Source organism: Perna viridis, chromosome 1, assembly GCF_037379345.1.
Source record: "Perna viridis isolate PV_CMFRI_1.1 ecotype Kerala chromosome 1, ASM3737934v1, whole genome shotgun sequence".
Lineage (NCBI taxonomy): Eukaryota > Metazoa > Mollusca > Bivalvia > Mytilida > Mytilidae > Perna > Perna viridis.
In genome coordinates, this window is record NC_142445.1 from 11,411,622 (window position 1) to 11,438,507 (window position 26,886).

Sequence of the window (26,886 nt, forward strand, 5' to 3'; positions counted from 1 at the left end):
ATTACGCATGACGTCACGTACCAGACGCCATTATCAATATGCAATTCGGACGAAGGACGTAGGAAATTTGATGATTTAGGGACTTTAGATTAATAAATACACCAAAACACTTATATTTTATTGACAAAGAAACTTTATTTTACCGAACTATGACTATACTACCGAAGAAAAAGCCGACGAAAGATAAAAATGAGTCGGAAAGTACAGACCATTCATCGATGGGTCATACACATTCTGCCAGTGAAACCCGACATGAGAAACCAACCCGTGGTAGGAATTCGCCAACAAGATGGCTGCCGTCAACATCACGGGACGAACTATTGACTGGCCAAGATCCTGGTGGAACGTATGAAGGATTCGATCCGTCTACAAGTAATAAGAGGCGTCACAGATCATCACCTCACAGAAGCGTTAGGAAACACCGACTTCATAATCACCAAAGAACTTCAACACATACTTGTACAGCCCCATCCACAGCACAAGCTGCTGAGTATGAAGAGACATTGACTGGTCAGAATAGTGATGATGAATATGTTCCCCCAAAATGTCCTGACAATATTGAGGAGGTGCGATTACCTTGTTCAGTTATATTGCATGATAATTTGATATCTACTTAAATCATCAATGTGGTCTCTACTTTTTATCTTGGTTTATCAAGGCTTAGTGGTATAGAGTTCTTATTAACTTTTCTTATTAGTACCAAAATTAAAATTAATTGAACCAAAATTAAAATAAATTGAATTTTGTGTACATTATAGTCGGCGTCACATAAATAACATACTGTTAAAATTTGAATAAAAATATTTTCTACGACTTTATTGACACCTACCGTCGTTTAAATTGTCTTAAATGACTTGCTCATTCGTTTAGCCAAACGGCTTCTCCCTAAACATTGAATCGTTAAATTCCGGTCAGATTTTAATTCTAGGTGGCAATATTTACATTGTAAAAAGTCGGCCATGTTTACAGTGATCGGGTTGCTAGGAGATGTTGTTTACGTTTAAATGGTTTGTCCAAAAACCGAAGAACCCAGAATGCAATTCGGCGTTATTTCGGATATCTCGGATTTATTTTACGCGAACAACGTATAATACCGAGAAGTTGATCAAGCAGACGATTGTCACCGGAGTTCGACGGGAACTTACGCACTTCGTTTGTAAACAAATCGTCCCGTAAAAACCAACATGGCGGATATTAGTATGGGATTTTCCCGTAAGGATTTGTTACGCATGATTTAAGCTAATCAGCGACTTGTTTTTGAGAAGCTGTTTGGCTAAACGAATGAGCAAGTCATTTAAGACAATTTAAACGACGGTTGGTGTCAATAAAGTCGTAGAAAATATTTTTATTCAAATTTTAACAGTATGTTATTTATGTGACGCCGAGTATAGTGTGGTTAAGGTTCATCATTACCTTTCGACAAAAATCGCCTCAATTTCACCACTTATTTCCCTCTTACTACAGACAAACCTGTGTATCTAGTAAAAATTTAAGGCATAGCATCCCCTAGATATGAGAAAGTTGCATTCATTTTATGTTAAATTATATAAAATTATGGACTGACTTTTACTGCTTTAATTTTATCAATCCTGCAGAGAGGTCGATAATGAATTAAGTTTCGAGATGTTCCTCGTGTATTCATAGGTGTTAACCCTTCTGTTTTTTTTGCAGGAGTCTCCTGTAATTTTACTTTGTGATCGACAAAAAATGTCTCCCATGCAGGAGGCATCGATCTCCCGATTTCAAGAATTCCTTCTTTAAAAACCATTATTGAATTTATCAAATTTTCGTCAATTTTTGTCTGCCATTTTAGTTTATGTCAACAACAGAATGGGCCGCGAAAGCACTTTATCGTCAAACAGCTGATCGACATATGAGTCTTCTAGAATTATCTTCGTTCATATCAACTAATAGCATGATTTACAATTTCGAATTGATAGTTATGTCAAGATTTTACAAACTTTGTGGCCGAACATAACTTGCCATTCCATGTGGCTGATCATGTGGGAAAAAAAATTCCCTGTTTTGTTATTTTTGCACTCCGCAGAATTGAAAAAAATTAACCCTGCAAAAGTCAGGTCAGTTTTTGATATAAATTTACTTAAACTTGATGTAACTTTGTCATATCTAGGGGATGCTATGCCTACAGGGTTGTATCATCTATATTCATGTTGGCTTAGATTTGTTTTGCTTTAGAGGAACCTAGTTTCTATTTAAGTTCTCCTATAATGTACCTTCCATCATATTAAATGAAACTATTATGAAATACAAAGGTACATGTGCATAACAATAAAACTCTTGATAGTTTAATTAATCCATATACATGTAGGTCCAAACCTATTTAAACCACCATAATTGGCATAAACATGATAAACAAAGTTTAGGATTTGTATGTTTCAGTCAGTCTGACAGTTCAATATGACCAGTAAATTTTGCATGTAAACAAATGTCCTTTTACTTATCAAGAGTTGGTATACCCTTTTCATTTAGCTTGAGAGATGGTTTGAAGAGAATCTTAAAGAACAAAAAGGTTTTACTATCAAGAAAATGGGTGAAGACGGAGCTTGTTTGTTTAGGGCTGTTGGTTAGTAATATATTAGTATTACATTTTTACAAAGTTTTGGTTATTGCACATGGTAAAGTTGTGGGATTTTCAAAAGAAAACTATACTGAATTCATCATTGAATTTTTGTAAGTATTGATAACCAGTCTTCATTATGGTTATAGTATAAAAAGGACACTTACAACTACAAATTTTATAGTCTTGATAAGAAGGTTCACTTTATTGAGAAATATTAACTGATGTGGTAAAGGATATGAAAAAAAAGAGAAAATGAGAGGAAAACTAAGATTTGCTAACACACAAGGAACATAAATTCAAACTAAATATTGAATTCAACATTAAAAAAAATCCTTGTGCCCAATGCCCATGTGGAAAAAGGAAAATTGCAAACATTTATTCTTGTTTGTGAAACGTTAAAACATTAAGCTTACAACTTGTCATCAGTCCCATGTGTGCTTGTCATTCTGCTGACATATCCTGTAAAACTAACAAAACATGCACGATCTTACTAGCACATATCAGTACTCGTCAGGGAATATCACAAAAATTTGCATTATTCAAACTGTAAATATGTCTAACTACAACATTCATAATAATGCACCAATGAATTCGTAATAAATCGCATTTTATCTATTCATCACACATTTAATTAACCAGAGTTAAAAGTTCATAGAAAAATTTATAAACCTACTTGATTCCATAATGAATTCAATATCTTTCTATTCATATATTGACTTATATGTAACCTTATTTTATGTAATTTACTGGGAGCTGTTGTTGAACTATTTTGCAGAATGTAACTGTACTTATCCACAAGTAAAACAAAATGGTCTCGTCTTAGAGATCTAGAAATGGCAATTTGTCTAGTATTTAAAGGATGATTAACTTTTCATCTGAATATAAATATACTTGAAAGCGAATGTTATCAGGCTGCTTGTTAGAATATGAAGTTTTTTATTTGTTAAATGTGCTCACTGATTAAAAAAATATTATTTGGTCTGGCATTATTTGTATTCCTGTATCAACTAGATAACAAACATGTCTACTTATTAAGTCTAAGATGTTACTCTGATTGTACTGATGAAATACTTGTCACCTCTTAATTTTATTTCAATTATTTTTCAGCTGATCAAGTATATGGTGACCAGGAAATGCATTCTGTTGTTAGAAAAAGCTGTGTTGATTACATGGTAAGTATTAATTTTCTGTGCTATATGTCTGTGTAGGGTTTACCTGTACAGTTGATACAAGACTAAATACTCTCTTTATCACTATTAATGTTTGCTAGAAGTGTATTTCTAATGCAATTAAGGTTGACTTTGATATTGCTTTCACTATACTGCTCAGTATAATAAAAACCAGTTCAATTTAAATTGATGAAAACTGCAAGAACAACAATGACTAAAAACTCGGATGTCAGTGGTGAAGGTCAAGATGAGTGAAATGATGAACAAAACAAAGAAAAACAAGAATATTAGAATATACGACTCCAACACTTCAATAATTTGTGTTCTTATTTTTCAGGCCAAAAATGCAGATTATTTTTCCCACTATGTAACTGAAGATTTCACCACATATCTGAATCGTAAAAGACTTGATCATTGTCATGGAAATCATGTTGAAATGCAAGCAATATGTGAACTGTTTAACAGACCGATAGAAGTCTATCAGTATAGCATAGGTTGGTCTTGTTCTGATACAAAGTAGCATGAAAGTATACTGCATGGATTTAGCTAAAAACATGAATGCAATAAGCACAAGTTTTTCTGTGAGGATGTAGCAAAACCTTGTGGAAATTGATGATCAGTAAAATTATGAATTTAGTAATTATGTAATACATGTACAAAATGTGCATATGAGGACATATGCTTTTGCAGACAAATACAAACTTTAATTGTTTATTAGAAATTGACAGGTGTGTCTCAATATTTGACAATGTGGAGCCACCTGTAACTCAGGCCTTCAGTCGCCCTATATTTCCTATAAAATCCCTATCTTTTTGGCAATGCCCTATAATTCCTAGGTTTTTGTTTGAAATAGCCCTTTTCTCTATATTTAATATTCCTATCAATTGAAATTAATTGGTTGAAAATTTTAAGAAGTTGTAATTTTCTCCTTGATTATTTAGTGAAACCTGTTTTTCTACATGTATGATCTGTTAGTTTATTTAACAATTTGAAAACAATTGTAGTATTGTTTTTTTTCTCAGAATCTGATTTTTTTTTTTATCATTTCTCTCAAGTCTTTGTGATGGACTACAACAACATGGTACCAAGACAGCTTTGGCAGTTTGCAGATCTGTGGTTACTGAAGACTTCAAGATGTTCCAAAGCTGCCTTGGTTTCCCAGTTGGGGTAGTACAGTCATTTAAAAGACATAATTTAAGTGTGTTTGCTTGATATGATGTCATTTGGTAAGAGTTTTCATTATAATGATGTAAACATGATGAATATTTATGTATTTTAACTCAGCTTTTGCCATCACTTGGCATCTGTCGTCGTCGTTAACAATTTTTCAAAACTCTTCTCCTCTGACACTACTTGACCAATTGGAACCAAACTTGGTATGAATATTTTTCTTGGGATATCCTGCATAATAGAACGTTTCCATTAGTTTATATGTTGAAAAAATGATTTTTAAAGTTCACTGTGAATTCCCAGGACAAATGACATCTTAAGGTTGCATACCATTTCAAAGCTGGGAAAATATGGCTCTCAAAATCATTATGCTAATGGTACAATGATCGTAAAAATTCTTCACTAAATTTACTTGAATAAATAATAATGATAATCCACATTTTTAGCTCACCTTGGTACACGCCATGTGAGCTATTGCCATCACTTAGGTCTGTCGTCGTCGTTGTTAACAATTATACTAAACTCTTATCCTCTGACACTACTTGACCAATTCAGTGTTCTAGGATTTCTATTTCCCGTTACCCGGGGCAAGTGAAATTTGGGTCAGGGAAAGTTAGGTACTTAGTTTCACTTTCCAGTGGCAAGTTGAAAACTTCGTATGCTGTAAGGATTTGTTTTGTTAGGAAAGCAGTCACTGACTGTGGGAAAGTTGATTTTATATGGATTTTTCCTGAGGAAACCTCAATTTATGAAAAATCCTAGAACACTGCAATTGGAACCTAACTTGGTGTGAATATTCGTTTGGATATCCTGCATAAACCTGTGGTGGGAATTTTTGATCTGTTGAAAAACATGGCCACTGTTACTAAAAATATAACATATCAGATTGTTTCTATAATGTGCTACTTTTCTAGAAATTTAGCCCTATTAAAAGCCCTGTTATTTACCCAAAACCTGCTTGAAGGCCTGGTAACTGATTAGTTGATTGCATAATTAAATTAAAGATACACATGTAGCATCATTCCGTATACAAATGAATTGAAGTGACTCTGAGAATATTCAAACATTTACTACTTAATTTATAAAATTCTGAAAAAGATTTACAAAAACTTTCCTCTTCCCATTATTTTCCCATCGTTTTTTTTCAATGGTAATGAAAGCATGTGGTGCTAAAACTACAAATCAGTCTGAGTTTGTAATTATAAATTAGTTGATTGAATCCTTGTACCGCTAGTTGAAATAAAACCAGTTCCAATTGCAGTACAAATCTAGGAAGGCTACTGAGTAGTTTAATTGACAGTTATTCAAACTTAAAAGACAGTGTCAAAAAGATCACAAAGGTGTTCTGTAGTAGTTAAGTAGGACACATTTATATAATGTAGAGCAGATTTCTACTTAGAGAGCTATTCAAATTACTCACTAGCCTACATAAATTGGTATTGAAATAGGAACTGGTCTTTTTCAATAAGCTGTAAGACAGAAGTCAATAATTCATTTAATCAAGATCAAAAGTGTATTCCCGATTTTCTTATATTTATTAACATTTTTTATCACCCAAACTTCTCGGCTGTTTGCCAGTGTGATGAAAAAGTCTGAAAGATATGATGTTTTGTTAAGTAGTTGGAACGTCCACAGGTGTGGTTAAAATGACCTCGTTCACTCGCTCAGATGTTTAGTAACAGACATAGTATATGATAAGAAAACACAATATTTATCTTTTAAATAACTACAAATAGGTTTTTTTTTAAAGTTTATTCTCGATCTGAGAATGTAAATGACCAACATCGGCTGTCAAAATTTCCAGAACCTTGATCAGGAGGTCTTTCTTTTTTTTTTTTTAAAGAAATTTGTACACTATTTTGGACACTATCTATATTATAAAAAACAGGTTTGTCATACTGATATACTGATGTGAGAAAAATTTTCACCTAGCACTGTGAACATATGAGATGAATTTTGTTGTTAGAATTTAGTCTAAATATTGGTGATTTCAAAATAAAACAAATTTTACTTACAAGGATGTCAAACAACTTACATGTAATGGTAAAATATCCTTTGTTTCTCTTTCATATGAAGTCAAGACATGTTAACACAAATCAACATAAATTGTTCTTTTTTAAGCACCTAAAAATTAACACTAGCATTCAAAATATTTGCACCAATAGTGAAGGGAAATACAGTTGAACCTCATTAAGTCGAAGTCAGAGGTACCAGGCAAAAATGTTCAAGTCATCCGAGGTTGATTATAACCCAGAAATAGTTTGGTCGATGAATGTTTTTGCATTTAAATCATTTATTTTGTTTGTACATGTTCGTGTTCTTAACTTTACAGGGTTTGTCATGCCTTGCATTTCATATTGGAAGATATGTTCGTGTGATGTTTATGATGTTTTAAATACTAAATGGCATCACATGCTTAAAAGTCAAAAACATAAGTTCATAACATGCTGCTTTGCATGTCTCACAATCAGGAGATTTGTCAAACCATGTGCTCTACATTACTTCGAGAAAATTTCAGATTCACTAGCAACACGAATGTAGTTGTTGAAATAAACATAATTATTATCGTATGTTTGATGTTTAATTAAATATTCAGATACATGTACCAATATAATTCATCTATATTTTATTAAAATTTTTTATCAAAATATTCGATACCACTGTTATTGTGAATTCCAAAGTGTGATCAATAAAGTTTGTTTCTTTTCACTACACACACTTTTTGGATTAATCGAGCAATAACGAGTGTCAACAAATAATTTCAAAAGCCACGCTAATCATTGTAAGAACACATTCCAATCATGGTTTGAAATAAAGCAATCAGTTTTCAGACTAATTAGTTGACTTTCGAGACATCAGGGTTAATTAACCTCAAAGTCCTATTGAGAGGACTGATGGAAAACCTTGAGTTATCTGAGATTTCTGTTCATCTGAGTTCAAGTCATCCGAGGTAAAATTGTATTGGGGTAAGGGGAGTTTTGCTGGGACTTTGAAGTTAGTTTAAGTTATCGGAGATTTTGACTCTTCCGAGTTCGACACATCATGATTCGACTGTAAAATGATATGATTTTGTAATGTTATTTTGCTTATATTTAATTGAATATTTTTGAGTATTTTGTCTGATTTATTATCTCTACTGGCCTTCCAGAGCTTACTTAAATTACTTAACAGTGTGTTTACACTTATTGAAGACTGGTGTTCTCTCAAAGTATTTACTCTTTTGTATTTATACACTGGTGCATTTGTTACATTTCACCTTATCAGTTCTTTTTCTGTTTTATCTCGTCATATTAATGGAAACAGAGAATGATTCAAAGATAAAACAACTCCACCTTGAAAAACATCTCATGGCAACCCTTGACAGGGATTTTATACTTTGAATGTTTTTTTTTTGATTCATTAGAACATGCTTCATCTCATGTTTGTATCTATTTTTAGAACCAATAAACACATTCAGCTGTTCCTATAAAACAGAAGATGAGCCCATTCGAATCAGCTATCATCGTAATACACATTACAACTCCATAGTAGATCCATACAAAGCTACTATTGGTGTAGGACTTGGTTTACCGGGATTTCAACCAGGGGTAAGATTGATATATTCAATAAATGTTTTTTCCACCTGAATGGACAATACTTATAAAAACAAGATGTTTGCCATGTCTTACTCTGGGATCTTAGTTCATAAATTGTGACCATTTCCAGTTTTGTACCTAGATGTCAAACAAGGTATCTGAAAGTATCTTAAAATTCTTGGCATTATTATAAGGTGATGTATTGTAAGGAATGTGATGTTCTAAATTCACTCTGTTCAAATAAACATGAATTATTTATACAATAAATGCTATTTATTCTGAATATAACGCACATAACTCGTCACATTCAGTTATGTGCATACAACAGAAAATAAAAAGGAAGAAACACAAGTTTGGATACTGTAAGACACAATGACCATATTCAGTGTTCTAGGATTCCTATTTCCTGTTACCCGGGGCAAGTGAAATTTGGGTCAGGGAAAGTTAGGTACTTAGTTTCACTTTCCAGTGGCAAGTTGAAAACTTCATATGCTGTAAGGATTTGTTTTGTTAGGAAAGCAGTCACTGACTGTGGGAAAGTTGATTTTATGTGGATTTTTCCTGAGGAAACCTCAATTTATGAAAAATCCTAGAACACTGCATATGGTTAGTACTTATATTACACCATATGTGTAATGACCAAAAAATAATGGCCTTAAGAAAATAGTGAAGTTTCAAAACATTGTTAATGAGTATCATATATTATAAAAGCAGTGATAATACTGATATACTTTCACAGGTGTGTAGGTAAATTTAAAATGCAAGTGTATACTAAGTAGTATTTCACTGGTAGTGCAGCTTTGAAGATATTTCCATATATTTGTTCTTAACACACAGCTGAACAGAATTTCAACTTCTATATAACATTAATAAACTTCTCAGGAAGTAATAATATAACAAATACAATATGTAATGTTAAAACCCTACTACTGAACACTTAGGAGGTCCCAGAAAAATATGATACGGGCTGCTAGGTTATGACAGGTCAGGTTGTAGTATTAATATTTACAATTAAAAATACAGGGGTGTGCCATGGGTGTTCTTCTGGTGACCTGGTAGAGCTCAGTGGTCAAAATGGAGCTGAACAGATCTAACTACTCTAGGAAATAATCCTTCCAGGATTTAAGACACTGGCTCACAATTTATATATAACTGCCCCACTTGTTAGAAATTTTTGCCCACTTTCAGGAATGTGGGGATTTGGCTAATATCATTGACTTATTCCCTTTTTATTAGCAATACTATAATGAAGAAAAAACCTTGCCTCTTCTGACCTAAAATAGAGCAGCACATTGTCACTCCTTAATTAGGCCATTGTTTTTTAATTTTTAGTTTTACGAAAGTATTTCACTAAAGTCATGAGTAGGAGGACGAAAAAAAAAAGAAAGATTTTAGAATATTTTTTTTTTTTTTGAATTTGTTAAAGATAATACTTTTTGAACGTATTTAATATGGTTTTAAGAGAAAATAAGTTGAATTTGTGTCTGTGCATTTGAAATTGTGTTGTTTTCTTTCTGTCTGACATTGTTTCAACCATTTTACAAAAATGTGTTGATATTCTCAGACCCATCGAAATTTTTTTAAGCACATCTGACATTCGGTCAGACACAAGGTGATGACTTGTCTGACCGAACGACAATTTGTCTGACCGAAAAAACTCTGAACAATTTATCGACACGCTAACATTTTTGATGGGGGGTGGGAATCTCCAAGTACATTTTATTATCAAGCTGATTTTAAAACTACTGGGTATGGGCTCTTGAATTTGTTAATTTGTCACCATTATTCATTTTGGCTAGAGTGTATCTGATGAGTCTTCATAAACGAAACATGTATACTTTGTTTTGAGTTCTTTGTATTATATATTGTTGATTTTTTAAATTTGAAATAAAGTATTGTTATTAAATTATAAAATCTATTCTCAATCTCTGGCATAAAACATAATCATTTCAAAATTCAACATTTCATCTTGATAGTCAAAACATTCACTGTCTTCATAATCATCATCATTGTCTTTGTCACAAAGGCTCTCCACAATGTTAAGTGTTGAGTTAACTTCAACTTGTACATTATCAATATCATTCTTTAATAAATAAGTTTGACCCAACAAAATTTCAAATGAAAATTTGTTTTATCAGATGTTCAATTATTAATCTTTATCAATTTCGATGTAAAAGAAATATACTTTATTATTTTTTTCATTATTATTTTGACAATATAATGACCGCATGTTTCACATGTAAACGAGTAGCGAGACAACGGAAGGGACGATATATCAAAGGACGTGTAGCGAATGAACCGGAAGTTACATATTATTGTTTACAATCAAATTGATTGACTATCTCGCTAGACTGTAGACTAATTCACGTAATTATTAAAACGTTCTAGTTTTATTATTCACAAAAACCACTTCAGTTTTGAGAAAATCTTCTTTAACGTAAGAAAAAAACATTGGACACCCGGGCCGACAAGCAACATGTATTTACCGGACCCGGGACAATTTTACCGGACAGGTCCGACGGTCCGGCAGGTTTCGATGGGTCTGTATTCTGCCCACAAGGTTCTAGGATCTGACTTCTTTTTTTTCACTTTTTCCTAAATATTATGCAGAAATAGAGTTGAACATACTTTTTATTATTTTTCAAACAATAATTGTATAGGTATTTATACCACATTTCACTAATCACATCTGTGGAGGAACAAATTGTACTGTGGCCCTGTCCATGAATGTAAGCACTATTTCCATATATTTTTTTATTAATAGATCCAGATCTAATTCGTCAGATATAGCCTGGCCTATCGTAGAATCAGTTAGGGTCTTTATAAATTTGTTTTTAATTGTTTTAACACCAGGATCAAACACAACGATGCAGAACCATGAATGCATCTTTTCTGTGCCTGCTTTTCAGGTAGAACGGTACTATTTCTCATTATTTTAGGTTGGCCTTTTGTGTACCCAAAAGTGTTTTATTAATTCCAGGCTCTAACATTATTATACTTTTAAAAAATTGCATTATATTTTTTGAAAACCATTTTGTATAAATATTATGAATTTTAAAAATTTATGTGCCATTCGCAGAAAAAGGGCGGGGGGGGGGAACTTGACCCCAAACATCATCTGCTTTAGTCCGAATTTTGTCTGACCCAGCAACCCTCCTCTTTTTTATTTGGATATTGATATGTCAGGTTGGGGTCAGAACGATGTGCCATACAAAGAGTTGGAGATTCAGCCTTGCCATGGAGTATGGAAAGGTAGTGGATACATAATCTTTCAGTGGAATTTTGAAATATTCTGTTAGATTTCTTGTTTTAAAAAACGTTTCTGCTCTGTTCCATTCCAAAAGTAACAAGCTCCGCCTACTCTATTACGGTTCAAAATGTCAACAAAACAGGGTATCTCGTGAAAAATTATCGAAACTTCAATAATAAATGTAATTTTTGTAGCAAATTTGGTATCAGCATACAGGAAAATGATTTTGGAATAGAACTAGATAGGTGTGATATGCACCATTTCAACTTGAAAGTCGTTTCAAGCAGTTGAAGGATGGTACTTCACGGTACCGCTGAATCTCCAACTTCATGTATGGCACTTCGTTCTGACCCCAACCCGACATATCAATATCCAAATAAGAAAGAGAAGGGTTGCTGGGTCAGAGGAAATTCGGACTACACATGCTTAAAATACCAAAGAATAGAGACAGTTTTGCTATGACTTCGATCACAATTTTAGTTAGAGAATTGAAGATATTTCTGGAAAAAAGTCAGTTTATAGCTCCGTCATTGTTTTAAAGGTGTGAATTTTTCAAAGGTTTTCACTATTGTTGTCTATGGGAAATAAATAGTACTGTTCTACCTTCAGTCTCTTCGCTTCAAAGTATTCGAAACCAACTTTGAGCAACGTTTATTTACCGTAAAAACTGCTATGTCTTTCAAGCGCAATAAAGATTAAGATTATTAAAGATACAGCCAATAACCTTTAACCTTTTATTTTTTTGAAACAACAAAACAGCGAGTTGGTCGTAAAAAATATTCAAAAAAAAAAACGAAACAAAAGTCATTTTATTTTTTTTCCAAATTGCTAAAAATTAGGGTCGGTGGATAACTAAAAATAAAAAAAACAATGGCCTTAATATGCTCCTCTCCCTTCAAAAACATTACTAATTATAACAGTCAAATCTGTTGTTTGTATCTAAAAATCTCTGTGTTTACATGTACTTAAAAGTGCTGGAACCAAGAAATAGTAAAATTACAATAGAGTTATATCAGAATTTCAGCTAAAATGTATAAAGTGTGCCCTATGATTAATGGTCTATTTGTCATAAGTGCCAGCTTTTCCAAGGTTGTGATCTATCATCAGTTTCTTGCTTCATAAAGGAATTTTTATTTGTATATTTTGCAGTTAGCAGATAAAAACCTTATGTGTGATGCTGTGAAACAGTCAGAGAATACACATATAGAGACGGTAGTAAAAGTTTTCTTTAATGATTCGTATTAATAACATCTTAATGTGTTTATTTGCTTGGTATGAGTATAGCACAAGTTATCTGTTATTATATGATGCATGTAGGGATGTTCAGATATGCTTTCTTATTGATATTTAGGATATCATGAATTTCCTTAATCATGCTAAAACTTTTGAGACGATACCATACACATATTTGAATTACTTCATCACAAAGACAAAGAAAAAAAATGCTATGTTTATGTGAATTTAATAAAATAAAGTATTATATTCATTTTTAGCTCATCTGGCCAAAGGCCATGTGAGCTATTGCCATCACTTAGCGTTAGTCGTCGTTAACAATTCTTCAAAACTCTTCTCCTCTGACAATACTTGACCAACTGGAACCAAACTTTGTATGAACGTTCCTTGGGGTATCTTGCATAGAACTGGTGTGGGGATTTTTTATCTGTCCAAAAACATGGCCACCGTTACTAAAAATAGAACATAGGGGTCAGACAGTAGTTTTTCGTATATATCTCTAAAACAGTTAGGTTTAGCTGAATTCTTTCAATTGCTGAAATGATCCTCATAAATAAAAATCTAGAAAAATTTCCATGAGATCAAAGTTGTCAGACGACTCCTGGTAAGAGTTATTGTCCTTGAAAGGGGAAAAAAGATATTTTTTTTTTTTAGTTTTCAGCCGATATCTTAATAACTATGATAGATAGAACAAATCTTTGAGTTGCTGAAACGATCGTTTTAAGTACTAAATTTTTGGCCCTTGAAAGGCAAATTTTGCCAGGTGTGCTAAAATCACCAAAAAATGCAATCGTACAAAGTTTTTATGGTTATTTCCTATGGAGACATTTGGTTTTTGCTCAATAACTTGTGATTGGAGCTTTATGTTATTGTACCACAAGGTTTTATAACCTTGTCAGAAGAGTGAGGTCATTTCTTAAGAGCATGGGATGTAAGTGTCAAAACCAGGTATTTTTCTTGTTCACGGATATAAATTTGAGTACACTGTATAAATGTAGATATGTATGTACATATAAGGATCTAATGTATGTTTGTTTAACTTATTTTAAAGGTTGTTTTGTTAATGCCATTTTCAGTGTATGTTAGAGGATAAATTAAAAGAGACAGATTGGGAGGTAACGCAAGAAACAATAGAGGAACAAGTTGCCAGGGAATCATACCTTCAGTGGTTGATGGACAATCAAAATAGAGCAAAAACTCACTCCTCTGTAAGTCTCAGTCAAAGAATTCTGTAGAGTAAAGTTGAGTCTATATCCTTTTATACATTGGTTTTTCTAGATGAGACATATTATGGTTTACTGTTGTCTATGAACTCTCTATTTCCTGTTATCACTTTGCACAAATCTGAGGTGACTTTTTTCTGTATACTGATGTTCCTTTCATTTTTTTTTTATCCCAGCTCCGAAAGGAGAGAGGGATATACTGTTTTACCTTTGTAGGTCCATGTGTAACAGTTTTTTCCATAGTAGTTTTCTCAGTGATTACTCATCAGAGTTCTTATTTTTGTTTCAATTTTATGTTTACTGATTTCCATTTTCAGACCATAATTCAAAAAGCTTTCACCAATTTCCTGAAACTTTGGAAAACTTTTTATTAATATATACAGGCCTTTCATTTAAAGGTGGTACCAAGTACTTTTACCCCACCAAGCTACTGAAAGGTACCTCCTGAATTTCAAAATTTCATACATTTTTTGTAAAAGAAATTGATGAAAAGTACCTCCTACAAAACAAATGATACCTGCATTGCCAAAAATTAATGAAATCCCTGATATATATAGATTCAAGCTCCCTTTTGATTTTTATGAAGTTCCAATTTTATGCTTTTGAGATGCAGGACTTTAAGGGGGGATTTTCTAATTTTCGCACATTTACGCAAATACACTTCCACCAATTGTCATGAATTTTGGTTAATCAAGCAGGACTTTAAGGGGGGATTTTCTAATTTTCGCACATTTATGCAAATACACTTCCACCAATTGTCATGAATTTTGGTTAATCATTTTTCCATTAATGTACGTGCCCTTTTGATTTTCTTTTTATTAAATTCTGATTTTACATTTTTGTGTAGTATGAATTTATATATAAAAGGTTTTTTCACTTCACACACTATCAAACATTTCTAAAAAATTTCATGGATCATGGATTAATTGTTTATTTCTACTGATGCAAGCTCCCTTTACATTTTAATAAATTTCCTATTGTGCATGATATTACACTAACTGCAGTTCATCTTCTGGCAAATATTAAACAAAATTCACTCTGCAGATTAAAAAAAAAATCCTATTTTTAGAATTCTGAATCATTGGCCAAACTGAACCATATCTGGTATTATAGGATCATTTTGATAAATTATTTAAATAAACAACTGAACATTAAGACGGATTCATTTTTAGAGGATTACTGTATTTTCGGGACTGTAAGTCAATGTGGAGTATAAGTTTAATTGCCTAATTTTGACCAAAATCAATGGAAAAAAAACATAGATAAGTCGAATTCGGCAGATAAGTCGAGGGTCAGATGTGTGCATTTTTATCGTACCTCTCTGTGGAGATTCGAGTTGAGCGATATGTTTTCAACATCATATTATTCCAGCGATGTTACTAAGTGTAAGATTTCTGAATTAAATTCTGTGTTTTTGTTAAAGTGTACTTTGACCGCAAATTCAATTATTTTTATTGAATGGCGTGTCAGTGGCTCTCTGAAGCCATAGATCTCAGGAGTACGAAATCGTAAACATGTCAAATGTGGGCAGCTATGTGTGAAATAAGCGGGAAATTCGTTTGATGAATTGGTCATATTTACGAGCAGTAATTAGTAAACAATATTACCTGGTATTACGAAATCAATAAAAAGTAATTGTTACCTGCAAATGTGGTTGCAATAAGCCATTTAGATAACACCTTAACTAATTATAACCTGAGCCATGTACGAATGTTTTACGACATCCGTAAATGGGTATAAATTTGCATATTAAAGGACCAATAACTCCAAAGTTAAAAGTTATTGTTAAAAGTTCCAAGTTAAAAAAGAGTTTTGTTAACGTATCTTCTAGAGTTTATTTATATATTTTACCGGTTTCAAAGTTTCATCTATAATATTCGAATTCAATAGCTGGTTTGACTGTTTGAGTGATGGCTTTCGTTAACTGCAGTTTACCGAAAGTTTTGAATTAAAACAATCAAAACTGAACTAATCAAATCTTAGAAAATGCATTGTTGTTGAACATTTTGTCTTGAAAAATCCTTAGATAAGTCGAAGTGGACGATAAGTCTAGGCTGACACTTTGCTGAAAAAATATTGACTTATAATCTGGAAAATATGGTAATATATAAGATTTAACATGAATTTTGTATTCTAATTATTTTGTAGGACTAGGAGAGATACTAGACTCATTTTACCAAAATAACTAAAAAGGGGACAATTTTCAGCTATCTGCTTATATAAAAATCTCTCTATAATTCAATTTTCATACAAAACTGATAGTATATGGGCTATTCATATGCAAATCTATAAACAAAGTTTAAATGATCTTGAGATAAGGCATTGGAATAATTTCTTTTTCAGTCAAATTAATGGCTAACATCACGTAAATATTCAATAAGGTTACCAAAGACTTATATTGAAGAAAGAGCATTACATGCACGAAAGGACGAAGTTATATGATAAACATTCTTAAATACTGGATACAGTTGTGTGCTGAACACAGCTACAAAATAAAAACAGAAAGCTGGAAGAGTGTTTTCCATATTTAGCTCACCTCGCCATAGGCCATGTGAGCTATTGCCATCACTTGGCATCCATTGTCATCGACGTTGTTAATAATTTCTTCAAACAACTTCTCCTATGAAACTACTGAATAGATTTGCATGAAACTTATAACGATTGTTCCTTAGAGTATCCTGCACAAAATGACTGTTTGGATTTTTGACCGATTAAAAAACATGGTGGCTGTTACTAAAAATACAACATAGGGGTCAGACAGCAGATTTTTGCATATATCTCCTAAACTGTTAGGTTTATCCAAATTCTGACATTCTGGGTAAAAGTATTCAGCATGATGAGGTCTATCTGTGGTCAAATTTTGGTGATAATCTGTTGACCCATGATGGAGTTAATGCCCTTTTTGGACGTTTTTTGCTGTTCTTGATGTTATTACTTTAAAAAATCTTGTCCTCAGAAACTACTGCACAGAATTCAATGAAAGTTGGTATTTTTGTTTTTTAGGGTATCCAAAATGACCGTCTGGGCTTTTTGATTGGTTAAAAAACATTGCCGCCTTCACTAAAAATTGAACATAAAAGTCCTATTTTGATTGAGGCATATTTTGGAGGCATTGTCTAATTAAGCTGTGCCATTTAAATGTGTCACCATTACTTGATCATAAATATTCATTGGAAAAAGACAAGTTTAAAGGGGACAAGTATTATTTTGTGCTGATAAGGCAGCCCTTTCTTTACTGTACCCTGAGCTTCATATCCCATAATAGAACTGTGTAACCCTCTCTGAGAATAGTTGAATCTAGGTCATAATATAAATCTCAGCTAAACATTATTCTTCTGTCAGTATAACACAGGCATGTTTTTCTCAGGCTTTTTGAAATTTGGATTTTTACCTTAGTAATTCTTTTTTTTGCTGTATATTTACTTTTAATTTTGCCAATATTCACTTTGCTTGCGCCACAAAATTATGTCTGAAATAATGTAATTAGTTGGTGAGCATTTTTTTTAATCAAGTGAACTATTCAACTGTCTGTTGTAAGGCCAACCAACTTAAATGATATTTTTTTTTTCTTCTAATTTTTTTTATATTATTCTCACTGGACAGATTGATTTCCAAATTGTAGGGTGTTTTGCAGGCTAAGCATTTTAATTTTAGGAGTTATTTTAATGTCAAAATCACATATACCCTATGCAGCTTTGTTTCTTAATATGTTTGTCTACTTAAAGCTTGACAAATCTCAATGAAAGCTGGTGGCACCATTGTAAAAAAGAGAATGGGAATGATCACAAGGAAACATTCTATTTAGTTTTCCTTAACAGATTATTTTTTATCAGAAATTTCAGGATCTTTATCAATGAGTTTTAGCTCACATGAAAATTGAAAAAAAAAATCAGTTGAAATGGAGTAATCATTGAAGGATCATATCATTATAATCTGGTTTACTTGATGTATTACAGACAAGAAGTGCAAGTGCAACATGTACCAGCTGTTTACCAAGTGCTACATGTAGTTCATCATGTGATCTTATGTACACTGACAAACCTAGTTCATCTGAAGGCAGGTCAGGCAGATCCCCACGCAATCGTAGTAATCCAAATTCGCAACAAAATAGTCCTAAGCAAGTTGATCCTGCAGAACACCACTCCCCTAAACTTGCTGAACAGGGAAGGACAAGTATGTATTTTCTATTGACTTTGAGTTCAATCAGTTAGTCTTGAAGGTATATGAAGAGACAGTTATTACATTCACATGAAAAAATGTTCAGCTTTGCTTTTGCAATCTTGATCACTTCAATAGTTGTGGTTTGTATGGCACTGAATTATGTTTAATCTAAGAATTGGCTTTAGCTTTTCTATCTAACATTTTAGAACGGTATGATATTCTTGAATACTGATGTGAAAGCAATGTGGAATAAAAATCTGGCTGAGGGTGTCAGACTAGTATAGGGAAGTGTATATTCGATAGGTCAGATGTTTTTGTATTTGCCAAAGGCATTAAACCATAATCAGTCAATCAATAAATCAATTAGTAATGTGAAATAACATTAGAAATGCCTTTTTTTTGGTCAGGTCAGATGCAGAACCTGTGTTAATTTACCTTCTAATGGACAGCTTATGTTTACATAGCAGCTTTTATAATCAGGTTATTTTGACACTAAATAGGTATATCTAAAAGGCAAGTGGTTGTTTCATACAGGTAACCCATAAGACAGCTATGACTTTGACATATTTTTTAATATCTCTTAAAATTCAGGTTCACCAAAAATTCTGATGGAATCAGATGTGTTAGAACCTCAAGGAGCTGTAGGTGGAGGAATGTTTGAGTTTGATGAAACCAGTTCTATTATGAATCACCAGTCATCACTGCTGAGTGGTAATTACTTTTTACTTATCTCTCTTAAAGCCAAGTAGGTCCATAACAACAGTGATTTACTGGAAAAAAATATCCAGTGATTTTTCTAGTGCTCGTTATTTTCGCCAATGATGAAAGGCTTTTCAAAATGACAAAAATAATTTAGTCACATTTCGTCACCTGAAATCTTTGAAAGTACGAAAAACATCAAGAGGTGTAAGCTCAACATTGGTTCAAGTGGCAAAAGCAACAATTTTATAACCCCAAGCTAATTACAACTCTCAACAGGTGTCAAAATTTTGTGTAAACAATCACCTAATTCGCCAATTACAGTAATCAGGCACGTGGACTAAATGTTGATCTCTGACCACTCAAGCGTGAAAATTCAAATGCCAGAAACAAATGCTGCTTGGAAACTTCCTTTATTTCTCAGTAACTTCGTATCAATAGACATAAAAATTATTTATTTATTTACATCAAACTTGTTTGTAAAAAGTTATTTGCGTTATTAACTTGAGTGTAAACCAAATGTGGGTAATTTTGTCACTACCCAGGTGTGACTACATTTTGTATAGTTGCATGTCAGCAATATTTAAGATCTTGAAAATATCATTTATGCTATCAATGAATTCCACAGGGACCAATACTAAATATAACTGAAAAATAATTACATAAATTTGTCATTAATTTGGTCTGGTTCCCAAAAGCACAGTTGAAAATTGTGCTAAAAAAGAATCTCATGATGCAACAATACGGAAATACCTATTTGAAAATATTTATATCTGTCCAATGTAGCACTGGTGCATGCTGGCAGTTCAACATCTACACTGTGCCAGATGTATTTTTGTGTTTCTACAAAGGGTGGCAATGCAGAAAACAGCATTTTTTTTCTATATGAAATACATTAAAAAATATATGCCAGGGATGTTTGTCCCTGATTAGGGGATTTCTATCTGCTGGGGAGTTTCTTTTTTTAACCTCTGGCATGCTATTTGGAATCTCTGGAGAACATGCTTGCATGATAGTGGAAAAACATGTGCTTTATTCATATGCAATGTACATGCACATTTAAGTTTTATTTGATATCTTTACACAGTGCTGTAAATAATAGATGATTCTAAAATATCTTAAGTCAGATGCAAATACTACCGTACTTCAAAAAATATAACATGAAAATGGTCTTGATTTTCTCAAGCGAAGGTGACTAAAGCTTTTAAAATCCAGGAAAAAAACCTGAATATCCAAGACTTTTCATGCTCCAAATTTATTCCTCTTTAAGTTCTGTTAAAAGTGAATCTGAGCATTTATATATTCCTGAATTTCTAGAAAAGACCTATTGTTATACCCCTGCAAATAAAGTTTAGATGGTAAATAGAAATCACCCTGTCTGTCCCTCCGTCCATCTGCCCACATTTTTTGTCAGCACAACTCTTCCTAAACTGCTAAAGGGTTTTAGATGGAATTTTATAAGAAGTTATTAGGGCATGATATGTAGATGTGCATGAAGGAATATAATAACTGTCAGAGGACTCCAAATGGTGTGTCAATGGCTCTCAAGCCTCAGATCATCAGGTGTACGAAATCATAAACATGTCAAACGTATGCGCCCAAGTGTGAAATCAGCAGGAAATTTCTTTGATGAATTGGTCATAATTAGTATGCGCCCAAGTGTGAAATCAGCAGGAAATTTCTTTGATGAATTGGTCATAATTAGGAGTGGTAAATAATAAACAATATTTCTTGGTATTAAGAAATACAATAAAAGGTAATTGTTACCTGCAAATTTGGTTGCAATTAGCCATTTAGATAACACCATAACTAATTATAAATTTAGCCATGTGCAAATTTGTTACGAAATACCATAAATGGGTATAAATTTGCATATTAAAGGACCGATAATGCCAGAACACTCGATAATGTCTTTTCAGTTAAAAAGAGTTATGTTAACATATTTTCTAGAGTTTGTTTATATATTTTAATGGTTTCAAAGTTGTTATTATCATCATCGTATTCATTCATAAAGGGTAGCGGCAATGATCAATAATATTTGAATTCAATCGCCGGTTTGACTGTTTGGGTGACGGCTTTCGTTGATTGCAGTTTACTTAAAATGTTAAATTAAAACAAAAGTGAACTAAACGAAGGAATATAATTACTGTGGGATTATACCAAAGGAATATAATCCAACTTAAGTCTTTTACATGTTAAAATGTGCAACTCATCGTAAACTGCTCAAGGTATTTTGGTGAAATTTTATAGGTAGAATAGACATCATAATGAAGGAGTATTTCAATTTAGTTAGTGTTGGAGGAATCCAATGGAAATAATGAAGCTTAAAGGCTACACATTTAAGTCCTATCATTTGAAGCAGGGGGTATTCTTTTTGCAAAAATGGACTTCCTGTTTTTAGAACATAGAACTCAAAAATGCTTTCTCAAATTTCAAACTTTATGAAATTGATTATTTCTTTGATGAACAATCTTTTTAATTTTCACAAAAATTTTACTTTTACCCCTCTTTACACCATTGCTCTATAAAGCTTCCACCAGTTTTCATAAAACTTTGAAATATTTTTTATGTAAACTCCTTTTTCATATTTTATTAAGTTCCAATTTTATGCTTTTAGGTTATTGGACTTTTTTCGTATGAAATTGGGTCATTTCCATATTCTGTTCGTCTTTCGTGTCAGGTCCATACCTTCCATATCATGTATTTTGATTAATGCATATTTTATTGTTGAGTCACACATGACTTTATGACTCAACTCCTTGACATGGCTCAATGGATTTTTAAAAAAAAAAATTGTCAAAAAATGTAGTTGATCATATTGCACCCTGATTTTGTTTCTGCAAATATTACAGGAGTTAGCTTTTCACTTTTTTTGTAGTTGGTTAGGACATACAGTTACATGTAGCAAATATGTTTTATTTTTTTTTATTTTGTTTGTTGGTTGGTTAATGGATTAAAAGATTAATTTTAAGTACATGTATATAGACAAGCATAAAGAGAATGTCCCTTTAATATTGAAGAAGTATTTTGGTAAGAGGGATTTTTATTATTAGTTATTTGTATACTTTTCATTAATTTTTTACCTGCAACTGTTCTATTGAATTAACTAACAAGTTTTATATAGAAATTGGCTTAAATGATTTTACCTTGTGTCAAATTTCTTGGTTTTAAGATTTCCTCATTTGGTTTAAAATGGAATGTTTTGGTATAAATAAAAAACATAATTCACATACATGATTTAATCAGAGAAATCATATAAATTCTTTTAGTTGTAGTAAGTGAAAATCAATCACAATAGCATTGTATACATATATATATGTAGATCTAGCCATTGAGTCAATAGTTACTTCACAAAACACTTAAAGTTCATACTTTGGTGACTCATTATATAGAATCTTGTGTCATTTGTCTAGTCATTGATCCAACTTACTTATTTTAAGAAGTATTGTGTAAACGTTTTGAATATTACTATTTTTATATTTATCCTGCTTTTTTGTGATCTGCTCTGTCTTGAACTTTAATATATTTTCAGGGTACCAAGATTGGGATGAAGATGACATATTGGCCCAAGTTTTAGCACAGTCCCAGCAGGAATATTTGGACAGTTTAAAGAAAAATTCTGATTTTTCTCCCTTTAATAGCTAACCTGTTGTAGACATAGATATATTTTATTTCCAAGTGTTCCAATTTTCAGATGGAGCAGATTTGTTTTGAATGTTTTCATTTTCCTTTAATGAATTAGTTACAGTTTTATATGATGAATTATTTCAACTGTTTGAGAAGATATATAATTTTCATTTCCTAAACAGATATGAATTTTGAATGTCAAAGCTTAGACATTTAATTTTGGAAGTTTTTAGGTGTTTAAGTAATTGCCAGGTGCATTTTTAAATATTTATTTTTTTTAAAAGTTGACACTGTTTTATGTTTTGTATCTGTTCTTATTAGGCCACTCAAAATTAATTTCTTGTTCTTTAGTTAATGTTAAAGTAGCATTAATTTGTTTTATTCAATTTATTGTTGTTGCTTTTACAAAACACTGCATGACAATTAAAATGAACATAATCCGTATTAAGTTTGATCTTTAATGTGGAAGAAAAATGATTTGAAATTACCTATTTTCATTATTTCATATTGAGTTGTCTTTATTTTTTGTCTGATTGGATCTGAAAATCAAGTAAATATTTTTTGTGGCCTAAAGTCAATTTTTGCACAGTCCCAGTGATTCATATTTGTTATTAGAATGTTCATGATATTAACAAAATATCTGATGAATTTGAAATGACTATTTCTGAATTTGTAATGCCTGTATAATCTTAATAATGCCTCTTTTTTGTTTTTTTTTTTACATTCTAAATTGCTAGATTCATCCTCTACAAATGTACACTAGAATATTCAGCACTGCTTTAAAGTCTGTCTTTGACAGACTACATTTATAAACAATAATGAGACTTATTAGATTTTCAATAATTTTTACTTAAATAATGTAGTTTTTTGGGTTTTGTGTAAAATTGGGACATGTCAATTCAATGCATGCTCATGATTTAGGATCAAACTTTTTATATCTATTTTATTGTACCAGAAAATGATATAAAAATATACGCATAGTTTTTTAGAAAGCTTTGATGTATAAATACACCACATTAGTCTTGCCAACATTTTACAGTGTATGTGTCTTTTTCTGACGCAGTTGGTATAGTTTCGCTTTTTACCCTTTGACCTTTAAGACGCTCTTCTATGGTAGCGCAAATCACCTGATTGCCATTATGTTTCCGGATTTGCCAAATACTGCTAACTTAGTGGCGTTCGGAAATACTGTATTGAAAATTTGAAATTGTGTTCGAAAAAAACAATCCAAAATTTGACATTGCATGCCATGTATTATTTTCTTGAAAGAAATGTAGAAACTTAGAAAAAGAACAAAATTTTAGTGCGTCAGCTATCTTTTTTTAAAGATAGTACTTGTGTTTTTTTTTACTTCCTTCAGAAGATTGTCTTTCTTTATTGTGTGACAGTAGACATATGCATGGAGAAGCAATGTTCAAATAACTTGGCAAATATATTTTCAGTCAATTGCATTTAACCTTCATTATGTATTAACAAAAATCGATTTGTTTGTTTTTCATAATCTAAAAACCATAAATAGATTCATGTATTGAAATGTCTATCAATTAAAATTTCTTAGAGTCAATGAAAATAAGAATTTTCAGTGCAGATATTTTAGTGAAGTTTCATTGATTTAGCTGAAAGGTATTTGTTTCTATCAAAGGTTTTGATAATTGTGGAAGTGTAAGTTTCCACTTGTAAAAAATACATATATCCTTAAAACAATGCTAAAATAACTGAAATAAGTTTTGGCAGGTTTTTGTGCATTTACAATTTTAAGATATTTTACTTGAATAATAATAGGATTATTAATTGGAAAGGGTTTATAACCAAAATATGATTAAGAATGCTGAAGAATGCCTATTTTTAATGAGTGATCATATTTTAGTTATTTTTTGATAACCAATTAATTATACTATTTATTATATAGACTTTCTCCATTATTCGTTCCTATTCTCAGCATGAATTTTTTATTTGTGGATGGCAGATCGATACTTTTGTTGTAACATTTTGGCAGAAGAAAGTCCAAGAGTGAAATTACCAAATTTATTTCAGTGTGAATTATCAAAAATTTTTACTCTGGAAGTATTCAGTAAATCACTGCTATTTATTTAATAAATCCTATCACCACCTGTGACTAGTTTTAACAATAACTTGGAAGCTCAGTGAAGTCTGTGATTTTGTACATTCAGTGCTATGTAATTTATACTTAGATGCATGTTTAATATATCATAACTATGCTTTGTGATGTAATACTTGTGCTACAGTGTAAAATCTGTGAATGTTAACTGACTCATCTGGGAGAAGTCAGTTAGTTTATAAAAGATAACAGTTTTACTCAGAAGTACTACAAAGTTTATTTATTTATTACCTTGAAGAGTTTTGTGAAGCTTATTACTTATTTCCACCTTGTTAATAAAAAAAAACGTCTTGTCTAATTTTTGTTTGGATTTTTTAATTTTGATATGATAATTTTATTACTGGCTAAGTAAGGTGGCAAAAATATACTAGCAAGATCTATCTATTAAATGAAGATGGAAAAAATTAGAAGGAATGTTTAAAATAAAGATCTTATTGATAAAGACAAGCTTCACATGGTGGGGTGATCCACTATTCTTATGCAATATTTGTTGTTAAGACAAATTTCATTGGATTACACCAAAAAAATTTTAGGATGTCAATTCCTGCATTGACTTCTTCAAATTTTTAACACATGTGCAGATTTATTTTTAAAGGTTTTTAATTGTAATTTTCCGTGATTTATTTGACACTTAAATTAGAATGGAGATAATTGTATTGTATTGAAGATTTGTCATCAATTGGATTTGACATTGGCTAATGTGAGTTTACTAGCTCCTCTTGCCCATCACCAGTAAACTCAATTTGCCACCATCAAATCCATGATTGACCTCCAAATCTTCATATGCAATACAGGTACATGTACCTCCTAATCCAAGACCTAGCAATATTTTTTTTTTCTGTTAGATAATATATATCATTGTATTTGAAATTTTAATGTTTACTCAGCTGATGATTTGCATTTTTATTTGTACATTGTGGAAATATCTGTATAAATAACAGTTGGTAACCTTATGTATAGCCAGAATTATTTGATACAAAATTATTTTCAATCAGATGACAAACAAGTGAAAAAATACCCTTTCATGGATGTATAATATTTTTGAATAGAAGTTGAATACTATATGTATGACAGTTGGAATATTTACATTTTTTATTTCATTTTACCCAAGAAATAAGACCAAGGAATAACACTAAGCTTTGATATGCCTTTATTTATAGCACTGCTTTCTTAAATTCATAATACTAAAATACACTTTGAGCCCTGTGCTACATTATCTAGTTTTAGAGGACTGGTCTGTCCTTAATCCTTTCTTTTATTTTCATTGGTAAAATGTCAAATGCATAAAAATGTTGAAGTCACATAGTTCTAACTTAAAAGTTTGTTGAATCTAATAATCTAATAATGTGCATCTATAATCTGCCAAGCAGTTGTCCAACACCATTGCAATGTCCTTACATTAATTGTGATAGATGTCAATGAAATTTGTGATTCATTTAAAATTTTACTGTTAATACTGTTCTGGCTAGAATGATAGTCACATTCGTAGAAATGCACTTTACTGGTCTAATGCTGTTATATATATGATATTGAGCAAGTGTATTATTATCAAACTTTTGAAATGCAGAAATTATGGTTCTCATCAGAAAAAATAATTAAACCTTAACACATATATTTATAATGATGAATGCAGACCTTTATTTTTTGTTTTTGTTTTGTTTGGACTCATGTCCCTATTCTCTTAACCTTTCCAGTTGTAACTGATTAAGTTTCATGTCATATTTGAGTGATTACATTTCGTAATTTCTGAAGAACAGGAATACAATCTAACCACAATATAATTTTTTATTATAATTAATCCTGTATTGTAACATTACAGCAAATTTTTTTTTGTATAATTTTAGTGTTTCTTAATCTATGAATAAACAATTTTCATAACTTATAAATTGGATTTTTAGTGCAGGTTTTCACATATATCAAAACTTTTACTTGTATTATAAACAATATGTTAATTTTGGATAATGATAATTATGGTATGAAATGCACTTAGTTACAATCTAGAGAAGTATATTTGTTATTTGTACAGCTGATGTATGAGAGTTGTACTCTTGAATCATGTAATAAAATGATTCTTTATAA

General features: G+C 31.6%; 1 protein-coding gene across 1 annotated transcript; it reads left to right on the forward strand.

The window, feature by feature from the left end:
* On the forward strand, positions 1-26,886 carry LOC148627250 (OTU domain-containing protein 5-like). The gene is made up of 10 exons (XM_088570378.1): positions 1-566; positions 2,491-2,584; positions 3,689-3,753; positions 4,088-4,244; positions 8,359-8,507; positions 12,895-12,957; positions 14,055-14,186; positions 18,158-18,374; positions 18,954-19,073; positions 22,594-26,886. The coding sequence occupies exons 1-10, from the start codon at positions 150-152 to the stop codon at positions 22,704-22,706; spliced, it is 1,527 nt and encodes a 508-aa protein (XP_088426504.1). The 5' UTR covers positions 1-149; the 3' UTR covers positions 22,707-26,886.

Excerpts from the sequence above, each read along its gene's own strand:
- LOC148627250 (XM_088570378.1), top strand. The coding sequence starts at position 150 with ATGACTATACTACCGAAGAAAAAGCCGACGAAAGATAAAAATGAGTCG. Across the intron at positions 4,245-8,358 it reads AGTCTATCAGTATAGCATAG|AACCAATAAACACATTCAGC; the intron begins GTTGGTCTTGTT and ends ATCTATTTTTAG. Across the intron at positions 14,187-18,157 it reads GAGCAAAAACTCACTCCTCT|ACAAGAAGTGCAAGTGCAAC; the intron begins GTAAGTCTCAGT and ends GATGTATTACAG.